Raw genomic sequence first — 19752 nt, forward strand, 5'->3', positions numbered from 1 at the left:
CACCAAGGCCTTGCAGGGAGCCCAGAGCCTCTTTCCCTCCTACCCCCTCCCAGCCCAGCAACCCCAATGGTCCCCCCTTTAGATCACATCGTCCACGTGCCCTGTCTCCGCAGCTCCATTGGCACAGCCAGTCTGAGCGCCATCATCTCTGGCCTCCTGGGCGGCAGCAGAGGTTCCCGTCAGTCCCCTGCCTCTGCTCTTTTTCCCTTACCTTTGCTTTCAGCACCGTCACAACAATGCACACACCCATATCCCTTCTCTGTGCAAAACTACGGCTGCCATCGCATTCCGAGGAATGGCGAGGTCCTCTGGGCTCGCCCGGCCCCAAGGCTCCTCTCTTTTCCACTCTCGGGTCCCCTCACTCAGCTTTCACGGGTCTGGATTGTTTTTATTCACTGGTATTCCTACCGCAGGGACTCTGCACTTGCTCTTCTCTGTGCCTGCCTGTTCAACTTGCAAAGCTCATGTTCCCTGGCCTCCGTCCCTCTCAGCCTCGTCTTCCCACAGCGCTCATCACTTGCAGCCCAGACCCGAGGCCATTGCAGAACTTGAACTCTGCCTTGGCCCGCTCTCCAGAGCCACCTTCTCTGCCCGCCCACACCCTGGGCACGACAGGAGGAGGGACCCTAGGCTCCACCTCCTTCCCAAGGAGATGAGTGGCCATGGGCCTCTGCGGTGGACGGGCAAACTCAGTGGGTGACCTGAGCGTGACCCAAGTGGGGCACAGTCACAGGTGGGGTGCACGCAGTGAGTCTGCTAGTGCAGGCGTGTCCTTCCCAGCGTGTGGACCCAGTGCCACCATTATGGAGTTATGTGGGTGCACCTCCACACTCTGCCCCGCGAGCACTATTTCACGAGAGGAGGGCAGCCTCATGAGTAACCACCCCCCCAGATGCATACCTTAAAAAGGGAGGTCCCTCCCTTCCAGCCTCAGTTGGGCCCGGGTCTCCAGGACTGCTCAGCCCCCATCCCCGGGAGAACCATACCATTAAAAGCTGATACCACGCGTACTGGACCTCTCTCGTGTTTTACATGGTATATGGACTTGCATTTTACTTTACAGTGGGAAACTGCTGCAGCTCCAGTACCAAGCTGGAGGCCTGGCATCTGCTCACTTCAGGGTAGTTTAGACCTAGTTGGAAAAACTCCCCTTTAAAAACAGCACCCTCATGTAGGACACAGCTCTGCATATGATACATATTAGATACTTTCCTTGTTTTGTAGTCTATATATTGTATGTATCTATATATTATTGTTTGAGCCCCTACCCCCACACTTTTACACACACACACACACACACACACACACACACACACACACTAGAATATGAGCTTCAGGAGAGCTGGAATCCCTCCCCCACCTTACTGCTCTGTCCCCAGCAGTCAGATCGATGCTTTGCACATAGAGGGAATCTTACAGTACTTACAGAACTGAGTAGGTAGGTGTAGCACCACACCCTCTGGGTACTCCCCTCCCTTCCCCAAACTGTTCATGTACACTCCTTCCTGCTGCTCTCAGCCCAGCTGGCTTTTCCCCCTCTGGCTGTAGAGGCTCCCCAGCCTCCCCGTGGGCCTCCACTAGGTGCGGATGCCTGACGCCACTGCTTCTGTGGGTGAACCTGAGCGGTGCTCTACCCTGTCCTGGAGGCTCTTGGGGACTGCCGCCGTGCTCCCGCACAATGTCTCCCTCGCCCGGCTCTACTCCTGTCCTGGTGTCCCCTGGATCTCTTCCTAAACAAACCACTTGCACTCAGTTCCTTTTTCAGGGTCTGTTTCTGGAGAACCCAAATAAGACAGTAGACAACTAGTTGCCACAGAAGGATTTTGTGGTTATTGGTTTTCTTTGTTGTGGTTTGGGTTGGTTTTTGGTTTGGTTTGGGTTGGTGTTTGTTTGTTTGTTTGTTTGTTTGTTATGGGGATTGAACCCAGGGGGCATTCTACCTCCAAGCTACACCCAGGCCTATTACTTTTTGTTTGGAAACAGGGTCGCACTAAGTTGCTGAGAGCCTCACTAAATTGCCAAGGCTGGCTTTGATCCTATGACCCTCCTGTCTCAGCCTCCCAAGTACTGGAATTACAGGCATGTGCCCTCAGGGTCCAGCCACAGAAGGTTTTTGAGCAAGCTCGTGATATACAATCCAATCCCTGTTTGGTTTCTTTGCTCAGGCAGTGCCACCTGGAGGGACAGGCTGGAGGAGAGAGGAGGTGGGAGCAGCCGGGTAGGACACACCCGCAAGGCCCTGTGTCGCCCAGGGAAGAGGACTTGAACTCGGCTTCGTGGTGTGTTCAGGAAGTAGGAAAAGAAAATGGAGCCCAACGGTGTTGATTTAGACCACAAGAGAGGTTACTTGCCTTTTATATTTCCAGCTGCTGGATCTTCTAGAATTGGAGTAGAAATAGGAAAAGTAGGAATTCCTATAAAAACAATTTATTTAAAAACACAGAAAAATGATTAAAGATCTAATAAAGTAAAACATTAAGTAAGAAGCAGCCCTGTCTCACTTAGTGAAAAGCAACATATAGAGACTAATTTAAAGAAAGGCAATACTGCTGTCTTTCTAAGGTGTCTCGTGATTGAAACCACACTGGTCAGACATTCAGATTTGTAGATTCATGAATGGAAATGGGTGTTTTATGCTCACAATAGCTCAGTCTCAGCCTAAGCAGGGGTGACCTTGGTACTTTTTAAAAGCAGTGTTTTAATGTAAAATTAAAACTAGCTTTTAAAAAATGTTTTCTTTCAAAAATTTTTCTTGAAATTTTGTTTATGCCATCAAATCAAGTTGTTTCTCCAATCTCTCTTCCTCTCTCTCTCTCTCTCTCTCTCTCTCTCTCTCTCTCTCTCTCTCTCTCAGAAAATAAGGGAAATTTCTTCTTAGTTTCTGTCCAATAATCATGAATTCTAAATTGATAAAATTTCAATGTGGTATCACTGTCTTGAGGCTTAAGACATTGGTTCTTTCAAATATATTTTGTCATCCAAACTAGGGCAATCTCCATAGTAAAATGGGTGCGGTCTTAGTAGTTACCTTGGGACACAGGTGTAGAGTGCTGCATAGACCCACTGCATTTGCCGTTGACAGCTCCACGGGGTCATGAAGGGGCAGATGGAGGGACAAGCCACGCAGCAACAGAGGAGGAGGGTTCTTCTTGAGACAGTGTTTCTTTGTCCAAACCCCAAAATGGATTTTTACACTTGCAGAATAGAACCAGGCCTTACCACTGTTTACATAGCTGAATTTATACATCCCTTTATGGTCTATAGAATTTCTGAATGATAAATATCTTTTCTCATAAAGATGATGAAATGTCCACTTAGATCACTGCAGTGGGTGCACGAAGGGCCCTGATAAAACTTGACCTATCTCACAGTAGAACAGGGGAAATACATGCCCCGGACTCTCAAAATAGGACATGCGCTTCATGTATGCAAACAAAATCTGGGAGCTCATGACATTACTTCTAAGTTTATTTTTAAAAGTCATATACACTGATTACTGTTAAGATGAAATTTCCAACACTTGATCCTTTCGATCTACTTAAATGGCAATGTGCATTTGGTATAGTGTAACACCTTAGAAATAGAATATAAAATGTACTTTAAATAAAACATATACACCAAACTTTTAGAAACACTTTCATGTAAATACAACCTATCAACCCCATTTCTGCCCCTCTCATACAAAGACACACACACACACACACACACACACACACACACCCGTCATGCCCTCAGGTATTGCTGCACAAAGGCCAGCTCTGGGCCACAAAGGGTGGTCTCTCAACACCTTGGGACACTGTATTTACAGGCAGGTACTCATGAAGCAAAATCAGAAATGCATGGGTACTCACTTGAGCAACATGGGAAATTATAGTGTGGAAAATGGAAAATAGGTACTCACTCGAGCATAATGGGAAATTATAGTATCCAGCCGCACACTCCTCACAGTTGTCTCCGTGGAAGTTGGGCTTGCAGCGACACTGGCCTGAGCCCTGTTCACAGTCTTCTGCATGCTGCGGGTCACAGCTGCAAGCTAAGAGAAATAACAGTTTTCAACGATCAGCCCTTCACTGCACTGCATAAAGCAATTATGTCCCGATACCTGCCAGCAGTGTTTCCCACTTGATCAGTGGACTACAGTTATCCTTGAAAAGGAAAAGCCTGTTTCCCACTTCATACCCGACCGTGGTTCTCACTGAGCAAACCTCACAAGCCATCAGAGGCCCACTCTCAGGAGCATCCACCCTCGGAATGTCACAGGACAGCAGCCAGAGGGCTGGCTGGCGAGTGGGCTGTGGGTCCACACAGCTCTATCCACTGGGCACAGTCTGCTCTGGCCACGAGCCAGCCACAGCTGTCCACACTGTCGTCATCACTGGCTGGGATGTGGACATGTGTGTAGGGTGCCATGACACAGACAGGCAGTCTGTGGCAAGATTACACTCAGTGCCCAAATGTTAGATTTGAGTGATCTGGCTCGCTGAAGGCAGTGTTTGCAACTGGACACATTTATTAGGCTTGCATTTCAAAGGGGCATGGGTGCAGTGTAAGAGGCTTGATATAACCCCCATCTTGGGAGCATCCCTTGTTCTGGAAGTTTGTGCCCCTGGACAGGGAAAAACACTGCCATAGCTCATCTGAGTACATCGCCTGTGAAAAACTGGAGACTGGAGACCTGGCATTTCTTCAGGCCCTTTACATGATTTGGTTAAGATTGATGTGCCTGATGGTTTCTGTATAGTAAGCATCTAATATTTTTGTGCAACAAATGGAAATGATGATAATGGAAAAAAACTAGGAAAGTGATAAAGAATGAACCGAGGTTGCTAACAGGTACATCATGATGTCTTTGTTTTCTTTTGTGATACGCATTCTTTGCAGGCACAGTGATGGATATAATTTGTAGGACAATGAGAAAGAAAGAATGAAAGTGGAATTACTTTTTTTTTTTTTTTACAACTGAGGATGTCTTAGAAAAAAGCAGATCACTTTACCTATTCTTTGAATTTTAATGTCCCCAAAAGTTAATGATATCTCAAATTTATTTGGGGTTATGGCTGGGCACAGAGGTCAACTTTAGAATGGAAATTGTTTTCCAACTGTGATAACTAGACAACATAAAAGAACACTATCACATAAGCTCTAGGTTATACACGTAGGGCAAAGTCTATAATATGACCTAAGACCAAGAATTCTACAGGGGAAAACTAGTACCATGTTTCTGTGTAATAAATTCATTGTGGTATAGCCATGCCAGATGGAAATGAACCACATCCTGGATCTACTAGTGAATGGCTTCATCACCCAGGTAAAAATATTTAACAACACAGACCCTGTGGCTTCCTCAGATCCAAAATTGAAAATAATAAATAACACAATGTCCTAAATTTGTCGTAATAGTGAAATAAGACCTCTGCATCAGCATCTAGGCAATGCCTTGCTTATGATAAAAGCTTAATTAACTTCAGCAATTTAAAATACTGTGACTATTTACTAAATCCACATCAATTTGGCAGGGCACAGTGGTGCACACCTGTAATCCCAGTACTTGGGAGGCTGAGACAGGAGCGTCTCTGGTAGACTAGCCTCTAGTCCTTAGAGAGACCCTTGGCAATTTAGTGAGACTTTGTCTCAAAGTGAAAAATAAAAAGGACCGGGGGTATATAGCTCAGAAGTAGAATGCCCCTGGGTTCAATCCCCAGAACCCCAAAAGAAAAAAGAATCCCCTTGTGAACTTATCACTATGCTGTTTGATGCTAATTCTGAAAAATGTTGAAATTGTTGGAGATAATATAGATATGTCATAATAGTAGAAAACAGAGGAACTAATATTTATTGCAAGCAAGTGTCAAGTATTTCCTTAGGTACTTCTTTCAGCTTTCTATGTATTTATGATTGTTCTATTGTGATAAAAATCCTTGGAATAGAATAGCAGAGGTAGAGAAGGTGGCTTTAAACACAAATCATAAGATCTGTCCAGTAAGGGAAACAAATGTTCATGTTAAATGATGTTTCCAGGGGACAGGCTGGGGCTGTCAAGACATCTTTCCAGGTCTTTCTCCCCAGAGTACAAGACTGATTATTATTAGACTGATGATGGGGTCTCATGGTGTACTCACAGATCTTGACTCCCATAACTCTTTGTCTTTTTTTTTTTTTTTTTTTTTTTTTGCAGACCTAGGGATGGAACCCACGGGCATTCAACCTCTGAACTATACCCCCTTACCCTATTTTGTATTCTTTATTTTGAAACAGGGCCTCACTAAGTAGCTGAGGCTGTCCATGAACCACATCCTCCTCTCTCTGCCTCCTGAATGCTGGGATTACAAGTGTGCGCCACCACACCTGGCTGATGCCAGTCTTTTTTAAGACACTTTTTGATGGCATTTCATTTGCTCCCATGAAATGTAGTATCATTTCATTCATATATAAAAGATCTGGGGCTCGGAGAGATTACGTAACTGCCTGAGGCCACACAGCTAGGAAGGAGTGAAACCAATAAGATGAAAGAATAGAGAATGAAGGTTGGTAACCAGTCAGAACTGAGTCCCAAGATTCCCTTGGTGTGGTACATACAATCTGAGTTTACGCCAGCTTGAAGCGAAACTTACGGATGCAGCCATGGGGGGCATGGACTGGAACCCCGTAAGGGCGGTAATAACCCTTGGCACACTTTTCACAGTTCACGCCGGCTGTGTTGTGCTAGAAAGAAACCAAAGACACTTAGAAGGAAGGATGCTGGAGAAGAAGCCCAGTACTCTTTATTTTGAGCTATTCACCCAAGGAAATGGTTCTGTCATATGCAACTGAAATTTCCAAGTCACTAGAAAAAGTAAGCATTGGTCTTGACCTTGGGTCTCGAAGCTTTGCCGCAGGACACTGGCTTAACCTTGGCTCTGAAAAATAAAAATTTTCTCCCTGTTGGAAAATTACATGAGGGAAAGAAAACATGCACTGGACAGCCCAGACTTTCCCCACCACCAGCGAATTTGCTTTAATGAAGCACCTTATAAGCCAGGCATGGTGGTGCATGCCCGTAATCCTAGTACTTAGGAGGCTGAGACAGAAGGATCACTGGTTCAAGGCCAGCCTCAGCAATTAAGCAACACCATCAGCAACTTAATGAAACCCTGTTCCAAAACAAAAAATAAAAAGAACTGAGGGTAACTCAGGGGTAGAATGCCCTTGGGTTTCATCCCCAGTACCAAAAATAAATAAATAAAGCACTTGACATTTGAGTGAGAAAAAACTCCAAGACTAGTCCCCATGCTTCATTTAGAAGGACTAATAAATGGATAATAAACCACCTTTAGGCTAAACCCATGGAATAAAAGGTCATGTATATATTTATATCTTCTCCAGTTTTGGAAGTAATAGAACACACAGAGCTTCGTCTTTAACCATTCTAATTTTATCTGTGCTTTAGTCATGAAACCACTTTCTGGACATTTTTAGTATGTGAATGGAAAATGTAGGCATGAGTCTCATACACAGAGCACATTTTAAAGTACAATACTAGGCAGCTTTTTCCAGTTCATGGCTAATCCTTATAATTACCACAAATCAAATTACCCCCACATGCACAATCTGTTTCCAAGAACCCTGCGCCACGGGTCTAGCGGAGTTCTGCCTCTGTCTAATTTGGAAATGATTAGGAGGACAGTGTTCTTTCATTAATGAAAGGAAAGGCAATAGGAAGCTAATGGGAACAAATATAACATACTTGGACCCACACAAAAGTCTGCACAGAAACAGAGCAGAGAACAAAGACCTTTTCTGTATCTTCTCCTATGTTAGAGGATTTTATTAACTACAGACTTTTATTTATTACCATTCCTTGCCCTGTGGGCTAAAATCTGAATTCACTCTAACACTGAGGTCAGAAACCAAGCTGGCCACTTCTCTGACTTAACATTTACATGCAGCAGTATTGTAGGTGAATAAGAGACAGCAGTAGCCCACCCACCATTCCTATCAAATGCCTATTAGCCTCCACTCTGCTGCTGTGGCCCCTGTGACTAATCACAGGCAGAGGACATCAGGTCAGCCTTGGCTGCCAAATCTTATCCAATTGGAATAACAAGTAAGAAAATGTTCTCTGAGGCAGGTAGTCCAAGCCTTTGCCTCTACCACAAAGTACCTGCCAGAGATAAGTTATATATTTAAGACACTAAGAAGAGCCATGAAAGACCAACACGGTGCAACACATTACTCTGCAGAGGGACTAAGGCCTAGAGTGTGCTTGAGATCTTAGGGGGTTCTCTAGAACCTGCCAGCCTGAGAGTGAGATGCACCACTGTATCCATGGACCCCAGGTACTGGCTGGGACAAGGCCAGGTCAAGAACCAAGGACACTGGTAGTTGCATAATTCCTATATTGGTTCTGGGGGAAAGCAACCTTGCCAGGAAGAGTGACTGAAACTGAGTTTTCATGAAAACTAATGAAAGGTAAGAAAACCTTCACTCTCCAAGCTAGAGTGGAGAGGAGCAGATGGAATCTCTGCAGGCAGGAAGCCCATCCCCTCCTTTGCCATACGCAGAGAGGCTTTCTGGGAATGCTAACCTAGAAGCCAAGCCCTGCTCTGAGTGGTCTTAGGTGCATTCCCCCAGGCAGAACCTTTTCAAGATGCTTTTCATTCTGCAGGCATACCTCCCCCCATCTACCACTGCCTTTCTCTCAGTTCCTTAATCATCCCTACAACTCTGTTATTGGCTCCCATTTCTCTGGCTCTCAAGCACATGGAGAATATTGGGGTAGGTAGGCCATTCATTGACCATACTTTCCCAGGAGAGCCCATGGAGGGGTTGTTACTAAGGCTTAAAGGCCCCACATGATCTGTCCTTCGCTAGCTTTCTGGACTCACCCACCCCTAACTCATTCCCCTCCAGCCACCTCGGGCTCCTCTCTTCCCAAGGCCTTTTCTCTGCAGCACCCTCTGCTAGAGTGCCTGTCCTCCAACAGATGCCTGCCCAATCCCTTACTTCTTTCAGGCCTTTTTTCAAATGCTACATCTTAGGAAAGTGGCCATCCTATTTAAAATATCTTCCACCCTAGGGATGGGGATGTGGCTCAATGGTAAAATGATTTCCTAGCATGAGAGGCCCTGGGTTTAATCCCAAGTACCACACACACACACACACAAAAAAAAAAATAAAGTAAAATAAAAAACTTCTACTCTAAATTAATAGTTAAAATAAAAAACCCAAGAAATAAAAATAAGATTGACACTGCATAAGAATATAGCTATCTCCCGTAATGGCTCGCCCTGCAGGACAACTATCTGCCTCTTAGTAGCCCCGTTGCTTGGCTCCCTCCTGGGGTTTGAATGTTGAAACTTAATGGCCAGTGTGATAGTATTAAGAAGTGAGACCTTTAAGAGCTGATTAGGAGGCAGGTGCAGTGGACACATCTGTGATCCTAGTACTTGGGAAGCTGAGACAGGAAGGTCACAGGTTCAAAGTCAGCCTCAGAACTTTAGTAAGACCCTTTAAAATAAAATGTAAAGGGCTGGGGGGTAGTTTCGTTGTGGAATTCCCCTGGGTTCAGCCCCCCAAGCCCCACCAACACACACACACACACACACACACACACACACACACATACACACACAGCTTCTCTCTTCTGAATGTGATTAAGGCCCTTATAAAAGAGGCTTCAAGCAGCACTTTTTCTCTTCTGCCAGGTAAGGATTACTGGCAATAGGATTACTATGACAAGTAATAATCGTCCTCCCTTCAAGAGTATATAGCAATGAGGTGTATCTGGGAAGCAGAGTGCCCTCACCAGACAGTTGAGCCTGCTGGCACCTTGATCTTGAACTTCCCTCAAAAACTGCGAGACAAGAAGTCTATTCCTTTGAGTTGCCCAGGCTCGGATATTTTTTTTACAGATGCGCAAACAGACTAAGACGCTTCCTTAGTCTCCAGGGCCAGTGTGCTGGTGCATGGTGTGTTCCTACTTCTTGTCACCAGTTCGGGGCTGAGAGCAGGTCATTCATCATTCTCATAAGTACTGCACAGAAAAGGAGGGGGTATCCTGGGTTTGGGGTGAATAGAACTTGCTCTAGGATGTGTGTCCCGTTTTGTTTGTTTGTTTCTTCTACCAACAAATCCAAACTCGATTTCAAAGCATCATTGCCTTGTAGTTTCCCAAGACAACCAGCCCTACTGAATCTCCTCTCCTCACTTATCCAAGTCTCTCTGTATATGGCATAACATAGAGTTAATTTTTCCCCAAATGAGAACCAACTGTCCCAACATCATTTATATAATGTCTCTTTCTATTAAAAATGTCATTTTATGTTAAATCAAGTTTTAGTAACTACATAAATTTGTTTCCAAATTGTCTATTAGAATTGGACAAGTTAGGTAGCACGCCAGACCCCTGGAGAAACCGGACCCAGTAAGACGCTGGGTTCTGGGTGGGGGTCGCGGGCGGGGCACGCCTAATGGGGCCCGGGTCGCGGGACTCTGGGCCCCTGCCGAACTGCGCGTAGCACGCCAGACCCCTGGAGAAACCAGGCCCAGTAAGACGCTGGGTTCTGGGCAGGGGTTGCGCGCGGCGCACAAAAGCCGGGGCCTGGGTCGCGGGACCCTGGGCCCCGGGCCGAACTGCGCGTAGCACGCCAGACCCCTGGAGAAACCAGGCCCAGTAAGACGCTGGGTTCTGGGTGGGGGTCGCGGGCGGGGCACGCCTAATGGGGCCCGGGTCGCGGGACTCTGGGCCCCTGCCAAACTGCGCGTAGCACGCCAGACCCCTGGAGAAACCGGACCCAGTAAGACGCTGGGTTCTGGGCGGGGGTCGCGGGCTGGGCACGCCAGATGGGGCCCGGGTCGCGGGACTCTGGGCCCCTGCCGAACTGCGCGTAGCACGCCAGACCCCTGGAGAAACCGGACCCAGTAAGACGCTGGGTTCTGGGCGGGGGTCGCGGGCTGGGCACGCCAGATGGGGCCCGGGTCGCGGGACTCTGGGCCCCTGCGGAACTGCGCGTAGCACGCCAGACCCCTGGAGAAACCAGACCCAGTAAGACGCTGGGTTCTGGGCGGGGGTCGCGGGCTGGGCACGCCAGATGGGGCCCGGGTCGCGGGACTCTGGGTCCCGGCCGAACTGCGAGTAGCACGCCAGACCCCTGGAGAAACCGGGCCCAGAACAGAAAAAGATAAAGAAAAATATCGGAGAGGTGGTAAGAAAGCCGTTATGGATGCCAGGACACTGGAGATGCAGACAAAACTTATCTAAATGCACTGGAACTTATGGAAAAATTCGCCGTGAAAGAGGACTGCTATTTCTCTATATTGTTAAGAATCTCAGACATCACATATAAGGAGAGAGTTTAGCGGAGACCAAGGAGAAATGCGGTGTTGAAAGAGTTCTTCGCGATGGTGGTGGAGACTTGTATTCAGGAGAAGCAGAAACCGGATCTTACCAACTTTATTTTTTTGGAGAAATTACACTAAATGTCGAATGCTACCATCACGCATGCTTAGGAACACTGGACAACTTTCAGAGTGGAAAAAGAGCCTGGGAAGGATTTGAAACGGTGGAGGCAGTGACAATGCCAGTGGCCAAAATTCGGGGGAGGCAGAGATCTGATACATTACAACTGGAACCTTTGAAATAATAACCACAGAGACAGTGATCGGAACCTGCTGAGGGGTTAGGCGGGCGCTGGGGCCAGTGGCCGACATCTGAGCTTGCTGTGAGGCAAGGCCACTACTGAGGCCTCCGTGGCCGGGATTGGAACCTGCAGAGGGGTTAGACCGATGCTGGGGCCAGCGAGGCCGGCATTGGAGCCTGCCATGATGCAAGGCTTGTGCTAGGGCCTCCGAGGTCGGGTCCGGAACTTGCTGAGGGGTTAGGCCGGTGCTGGGGTCAGCGAGGCCGGCATCGGAGCCTGCCGTGAGGCAAGGCCAGTGTTGGGGCCCCCGAGGACGGGACCGGAGCCTGCTGAGGGGTTAGGCCGGTGCTGGGGCCAGCGAGGCTGGCATCAGAGCCTGCCATGAGGCAAGGCCGGTACTTGGGCCTCCGAGGCCAGGATAAGAGCCTGCCGAGGGGTTAGGCCGGTGCTGGGGCCTCCGAGGCCAGGATAAGAGCCTGCTGAGGGATTAGGCCGGTGCTGGGGCCAGCGAGGCCGGCATCGGAGCCTGCCTTGAGGCATGACCAGTGCTGGGGCCTCCGAGGCCGGGATCGGAGCCTGCCGAGGGGTTAGGCCGCTGCTGGGGCCAGTGAGGCCGGCATCAGAGCCTGCCTTGAGGCAAGGCCGGTACTGGGGCCTCCGAGGCCAGGACAAGAGCTTGCCGAGGGGTTAGGCCGGTGCTGGGGCCAGCGAGGCCGGCATCGGAGCCTGCCGTGAGGCATGACCAGTGCTGGGGCCGCTGAGGCCGGGATCGGAGCCTGCCGAGGGGTTAGGCCGCTGCTGGGGCCAGCGAGGCCGGCATCGGAGCCTGCCGTGAGGCAAGGCCGGTACTGGGGCCTCTGAGGCCGGGATCGGAGCCTGCCAAGGGGTTAGGCCGCTGCTGGGGCCAGCGAGGCCGGCATCGGAGCCTGCCGTGAGGCAAGGCCGGTACTGGGGCCTCCGAGGCCAGGATAAGAGCCTGCCGAGGGGTTAGGCCGGTGCTGGGGCCAGCGAGGCCGGCATCGGAGCCTGCCGTGAGGCATGACCAGTGCTGGGGCCGCTGAGGCCGGGATCGGAGCCTGCCGAGGGGTTAGGCCGCTGCTGGGGCCAGCGAGGCCGGCATCGGAGCCTGCCGTGAGGCAAGGCCGGTACTGGGGCCTCTGAGGCCGGGATCGGAGCCTGCCAAGGGGTTAGGCCGCTGCTGGGGCCAGTGAGGCCGGCATCGGAGCCTGCCGTGAGGCAAGGCCGGTACTGGGGCCTCCGAGGCCAGGATAAGAGCCTGCTGAGGGGTTAGGCCGGTGCTGGGGCCAGCGAGGCCGGCATCGGAGCCTGCCTTGAGGCAAGGCCGGTACTGGGGCCTCCGAGGCCAGGATAAGAGCCTGCCGAGGGATTAGGCCGGTGCTGGGGCCAGCGAGGCCGGCATCGGAGCCTGCCGTGAGGCAAGGCCGGTACTGGGGCCTCCGAGGCCAGGATAAGAGCTTGCCGAGGGGTTAGGCCGCTGCTGGGGCCAACGAGGCCGGCAGCGGAGCCTGCCGTGAGGCATGACCAGTGCTGGGGCCTCCGAGGCCGGGATCGGAGCATGCCGCGGGGTTAGGCCGGTGCTGGGGCCAGCGAGGCCGGCATCGGAGCCTGCCGTGAGGCAAGGCCGGTACTGGGGCCTCCGAGGCCAGGATAAGAGTCTGCCAAGGGGTTAGGCCGGTGCTGGGGCCAGCGAGGCCGGCATCGGAGCCTGCCTTGAGGCATGACCAGTGCTGGGGCCTCCGAGGCCGGGATCGGAGCCTGCCGAGGGGTTAGGCCGCTGCTGCGTCCAGCGAGGCCAGCATCGGAGCCTGCCGTGAGGCAAGGCCGGTACTGGGGCCTCCGAGGCCAGGATAAGAGCCTGCCGAGGGGTTAGGCCGGTGCTGGGGCCAGCGAGGCCGGCATCGGAGCCTGCCGTGAGGCATGACCAGTGCTGGGGCCGCTGAGGCCGGGATCGGAGCCTGCCGAGGGGTTAGGCCGCTGCTGGGGCCAGCGAGGCCGGCATCGGAGCCTGCCGTGAGGCAAGGCCGGTACTGGGGCCTCTGAGGCCGGGATCGGAGCCTGCCAATGGGTTAGGCCGCTGCTGGGGCCAGTGAGGCCGGCATCGGAGCCTGCCGTGAGGCAAGGCCGGTACTGGGGCCTCCGAGGCCAGGATAAGAGCCTGCTGAGGGGTTAGGCCGGTGCTGGGGCCAGCGAGGCCGGCATCGGAGCCTGCCTTGAGGCAAGGCCGGTACTGGGGCCTCCGAGGCCAGGATAAGAGCCTGCCGAGGGATTAGGCCGGTGCTGGGGCCAGCGAGGCCGGCAGCGGAGCCTGCCATGAGGCATGACCAGTGCTGGGGCCTCCGAGGCCGGGATCGGAGCATGCCGCGGGGTTAGGCCACTGCTGGGGCCAGCGAGGCCGGCATCGGAGCCTGCCGTGAGGCAAGGCCGGTACTGGGGCCTCCGAGGCCAGGACAAGAGCCTGCCGAGGGGTTAGGCCGGTGCTGGGGCCAGCGAGGCCGGCATCGGAGCCTGCCTTGAGGCATGACCAGTGCTGGGGCCTCTGAGGCCGGGATTGGAGCCTGCCGAGGGGTTAGGCCGCTGCTGGGGCCAGCGAGGCCGGCATCGGAGCCTGCCTTGAGGCAAGGCCGGTACTGGGGCCTCTGAGGCCGGGATCGGAGCCTGCCGAGGGGTTAGGCCACTGCTGGGGCCAGTGAGGCCGGCATCGGAGCCTGCCGTGAGGCAAGGCCGGTACTGGGGCCTCCGAGGCCAGGATAAGAGCCTGCTGAGGGGTTAGGCTGGTGCTGGGGCCAGCGATGCCGGCATCGGAGCCTGCCTTGAGGCAAGGCCGGTACTGGGGCCTCGAGGCCAGGATAAGAGCCTGCCGAGGGGTTAGGCCGGTGCTGGGGCCAGTGAGGCCGGCATCGGAGCCTGCCGTGAGGCATTACCAGTGTTGGGGCCTCCGAGGCCGGGACTGGAATCCTGCCAAGGGGTTAGACTGGTGCAGGGGCCAATGGCCAGCATCGGAGCCTGGCGTGAGGCAAGTTCACTCCTGCGGCCTCCAAGGTCGGGACAAAAGCCAGCTTAGGGGTTTGACCGGTTCAGGGGCCAGCGAGACCAGAACTGGGTCCTCCCATGAGGCAAGGCCGCTGCGTGAGCCAGCGAGGTCTGGATCAGTCCACTGAGTAGCCAGGGCACTACTGGGACCATCAAGAGTGGGATTGGTACTTGCAACGCAGCATGCACAGAGAAATATCGCAGAAAATATAAATCAGACGCTTCCCTTAATCAGCAATAACTAGGAGGAAACGGGCAACAGGAAGAGGTTGAGCTATAGAAAGGGCCCTATAGTGAAGCAACTAATGTGACCAATCAGAGGGTATGTAATACTGGAGGACGGAGCCTCTTTAAAATGCAGGAGGTACATAAACAAATGTATCAAAGTAAATCACCAAAGAAGTGTGGGATGGAGGGAGGGGGAGGGAATGGGACGGGGGCTGCAGGAGGGCTAATTGGATGATGTGTGCTTGTATATCCTCTCAAGTCTTGTACTCCAATGTGATTGATATATGACTACAATGCACCAATTTAAAAAATAAATTAATTAAAAAAAAAAAAAAGAATTGGACAAGTTATTTGTGCGTTGAGCCCATGTCAAAACAGACTAACGATTTTTTTTTTTTTTTTTTTTTTGGTGGTACTGGGGTTCCTGGAAGCCCTTCTACCTCTGGGCTACACTCCCAAAATATTTTTATATTTTTATTTGGAAACAGGGTCTCTTAAGCAAACGAGACTGGCTTCAACCTGCATGATCCTCCTGTCTCCACCTCCCAAGCGCGGGGATTACAAGCGTGCGCCACCACGCCCGGCATAACGATGGTTTTGATATCGCAGAAAACTCGTTTCCTTATAATTGTTCATCTTTTCTAAACTCTCCATTCTTAGGCTGTTTTATCAGTAAGAACTTTAGAATCAGTCTGTCATCCCTTGTGAAGTCCTATTGAATTCTGATTGTGATTGCACTGACTTGATAGGTTTCTTTCCTAGAAATTGTCTGGAAACACATGCTTCTCTATCCAGGTCTTTTTTACAAACTTCAGTGAGGGTTTATAGGTTTGACTAGCCCACAGTCAACTCCTTCTATTTGCTGCCTGTTGGATCATCTCTGAATCATTCCAACATTCACAGTCGTGTGTCCCTTCGAGTATGAGGTTTTGTTTTCTATTTTCTGGAATCTCATGACACTCTTTCCTAATTTCCATATCATTATGGTTCCTGGAAGGAGGATATATGTCTCAGTTAATATTTTCATTGCTATTATCGAAAGCACCAACCACACAACTTGGAGGAACAAAGATGTATTTGTTCAGAGCCTCCTTGGGGAATTTGAATTCAGCCCATGGGAGACCAGGGCCGGTGGATCTCAGGCCCTGGCGGTGGGAGGAAGGGAGGAGAGAGCAAGGCTTCGCTCTCACATCACAGAGCCCGAGAATAAAAGAGAAAGAACGGGAGGAGGAGGATGTAGAACCCCCAGGGCCACACCTCCAGGGACCCCTCCTCAGCAACCAAGCCCTGCTCCGACACTGCTTCCTTGTTTCTGAGAGGGCTGGGGACCTTCTAACTCCAAACTATTACAGCATGTATTTTTAAAATATCTTTTCTGTCCTGTTGTAAGCTCTGCTTCCAGAGGGTGTGTAGTCATCTGTGACCCATGTGTTTCTGGAGCCCATCTCTCAGTTTATGTGTGTGAGATACACAGAGTTGGGAACGCTGAGACCAATAATACACCAGGGACGCAACACCCAGAGAGCAAGCTTGAGACGTGGGTCAAAAGTCGTGTCTCCTTCCATAGACATTATGTGAGAATATTAGTGGCAGTCTCAGTGTCCTGTATGGGGAAGGGGAGTGTGGAGAGGGAGCCGGGGGAGCCACCGAGCGCTGTGTGATGTGTGTCCCCTTCACTGTGACCAAATGGTGATGTGAGACTCAGTGTACCAATAAAGCATAAACAAGTCTCTTGAAAGTACAAACTGTAAAAAAAAAAAAAGTGGTGTCTCTGCAGAACAGGCAAACCTCTCAGTTCATGGAGACAAAGTGTCTTCAAACACCATCTCAAACAACATGGGTAATCTTTGATCCTAGCTAAACACATCAATGTTTCACCAAAGGGAAAGACATAAAAAAAGAATCAGTTCAAAATGTACTTCTGGATTTTTTTTCATTGCATTTTGCTCTCAACATTTTGGAAATGAAAACTATTTCCAGTTTTAAAGTGAACATTTAGACACCTCCCACTTAGAGTTTACTATTAACATTTTAATATAGTTGCTTCACATAATTATTCATATATTATTATTATTCTATTTATCTACTAATGCTTTTCAGAATGAGTTACAGGTACCAGTCACTCTCCCCTAGACACCTCAGCATGGATTTAACTAACTTCAATTTAACTTGGTTAAATTCAATTAAGTTCAGTGTTTGTTGATAGGTTTTGTTCTTTGGTGCAATATATATTGCACCAAATATATATATACAGATAGGTAGGTAAATAGATAAATAGATGAGAGGGAAGGAGGGAGGAGGAGAGACAGGGAGAGAATAAGTATCTTAATTATACATTCATTAAGTTAGGACAAATGCATAAATGTGAAGCTGAATTCTTTAGATATAGAACAATACCACCCTCTTAAAAAAGCTCCCCCTGTGCCGTCTCTCTACCCACCCATCACCATCTTCTCAGAGTCAAACACGGTTCTTTTCCCACTATTGATTCTCCTCTCCAATTAGGCAAAGACTGAAATGAAGAACCTGATAAAAACCGCGTAAAGGCGCCTCAGTCCACTTCCTCCATAGCCCCTAAGCTACAGCCAGCTCAGAAGGCCTTTTGTGGCCCAGAGTGGAGAAATTATCTCAGAAATACTTGGCATTGCGCATCACTCTCTTGCCATCTTTGTGGGCGCGGGCTTACTGAACGCTCACGCCCCACCACGGCGCATGCGCGGTGACGTAGCCAGGGCCTCACCTGACAATCGATGCAGACTCCTCCGCCTGCGTAGACGCCCTGCGCGTTCAAGCTTGCCTGCTGCTGCTCGACCTCCGGGTCGTAGTAACAGTCGACGGCGTGGCCGTGGCAGTTGCAGGCTGAAAACACACCGGGGCGGCACCCCACCATTACACGGACATTTAGTAAATAATTCAGCCTTCTCCCCTGACATACTCACCTGGGAACTTAAATAAAGTGCACAAGTTACTAGAAAGACAGAAAATTTGATCCGAGTGGAATGTAATGAATATATATCCTACCTAAGAAAGAATATGAATTTTACTCATTCTGAGTCTTTTTCATTTTGGCAATGATGAAAATCCTAAATGGGCTTTTAATGATATTTTCTATTTTAGACATATTATGTAATAAATATACTCCTTGTAATATCTTCAAATTATAAAAAGAAACAAATCACCAGGAATTTATACTCATTCAACTACTAAAGTCTATTCTGGAGTGCCAGGGATACTCTTAGTAGAGAATTTCAGGGATTTTATTTTTTACACACAGACCAACATAAAATATAGTGTAATTGATAATTCCTATTTGACATTAAATGAGAGAGTTTTCTTTAAAAAAAAAATACATGCTTATGACAAATAGTGGCTCTCTGCTGTGGTCTGAATGTTTGTGCTTCCCCCCCCCCAAAAAAAAATTTCCTATGCTGAAATTGAATTACCATTGTGACAATAGAAGGAGGTAGGCCCTGTGGGAGGTGATCCGGCCATGACGGCAAAGCCTTCGTGAAGGAGGGCAAAGGCCTTAAAGAAGAGCACAGCGATGGGGGAGTCCTTTGGCGGCTTCCACCAGGGGCACACACACTGAAAGGCCCTGAGCCAGGGCTTCCCAGGAGTCATAAGTGAGCTCGCACCACATACCAGATCTGTTCGTTGTTGTTATTGGGCGCACTGAAGTTTTACATCACACTGGGATATAGAGTGTCAAAAACACAAGCACACAACTCTTGCTCTCTCCGCAATCAGACACCAAATCTTCCAGCACCTGGATTTGAGACTTCCCAGCCTCCAAACAGTAACAGATAAATTATTATCTTTTTTTTTCTTTTGGCGGAACTAGGGATGGAACCCAGGGGCATTCTACCTCTGAGCTACACCCCCAGCCCTATATATTTTTTATTATTCTTTATTTTGAAATAGAATCTCAATAAGTTGTGGAGGGCCTCACTAGGTAGCTGAGGCTGGCCATGAACCTGCAATCCTCCTGTCTCAGCCTCCCAAGCAACTGGGATTACAAGCGTGTTCTACCATGCCCGGCAAATTTCTATCATTTAAAAGCCATTAGTTTGTAGTAGTTTGTTGTAGTGACCCGAACGGACTAAGACACTCTCTTTGGGAAGTAAAGTTCTTGGTGATTTCATTTCATTTTTTATAATTTCAAGATATCTATAAGTACTATATAATACTTCTAAAAATAGAAAATATAATTTAAAACCCATTAGGATTTTCATCATTGCCAAGATGAAAAGGACTTACTATGAATAAGGTTCTTATTCTTTCTTTAGGGAGAATACATATTCATTACATTCTATTCAGATCTAATTTTCCAAGTCTTTCTGGTAATTTGTATGTTTTAATCAAGTTCCCAGGTGAATATGTTCCCAGGAAAAAGGCTAAATTAGAAACCAGGCAAGTTCTCCTGTCTGTGCAGGCTGAGACTTTCTTCTTTTCGTTTCCTCTGTGATGCATGATACAAGAGGGACATTTATATTCACTATAATCAGCAATTTCTTAAGAATTCTGTTTATTTCTAACTGCATAACTCAAATGGGATTTAGAAAGCACATAATAAATGAATTCTAATAGTTCTAATATACATGCATAATATCTGTAATTTTAACTATTAACTACATTTGTAATCATAACCATTTGACAAGTTTTAAAAGCCTCAGAAAGGAAAGTTAATTTTTTCTTATGTGTTGGAGTGAAACATGTCATTCACCGAGGGTTCATTTAGTCTAGGAAACTCATCAAGTTCCAAATATTGGCATTCCTGTGGTAACACTTATTCAATCAAAGACTCTTCAAAAGCCTGGCATGGAGCCGGGCGTGGTGGCGCACACTTGTAATCCCA

General features: G+C 49.0%; 1 protein-coding gene across 2 annotated transcripts in view; it reads right to left on the reverse strand.

Moving 5' to 3' along the window:
• The window catches only part of LAMA3 (laminin subunit alpha 3), a gene marked incomplete at both ends in the record, with an annotated part of 284682 nt that overhangs the window by 166993 nt on the left and 97937 nt on the right, over window positions 1–19752 (reverse strand). For both annotated transcript variants that reach the window (XM_080714582.1, XM_080714581.1), the window contains 4 exons: window positions 2352–2414; window positions 3902–4033; window positions 6612–6702; window positions 17638–17756. In XM_080714582.1, coding sequence (XP_080570708.1) covers window positions 2352–2414; window positions 3902–4033; window positions 6612–6702; window positions 17638–17756 — 405 coding nt within the window. The remainder of the gene's footprint in view (window positions 1–2351; window positions 2415–3901; window positions 4034–6611; window positions 6703–17637; window positions 17757–19752) is intronic.

The sequence above is a fragment of the Muscardinus avellanarius genome, assembly GCF_963383645.1.
Source record: "Muscardinus avellanarius genome assembly, chromosome: 17".
In the NCBI taxonomy this organism is placed as follows: Eukaryota; Metazoa; Chordata; class Mammalia; order Rodentia; family Gliridae; genus Muscardinus; species Muscardinus avellanarius.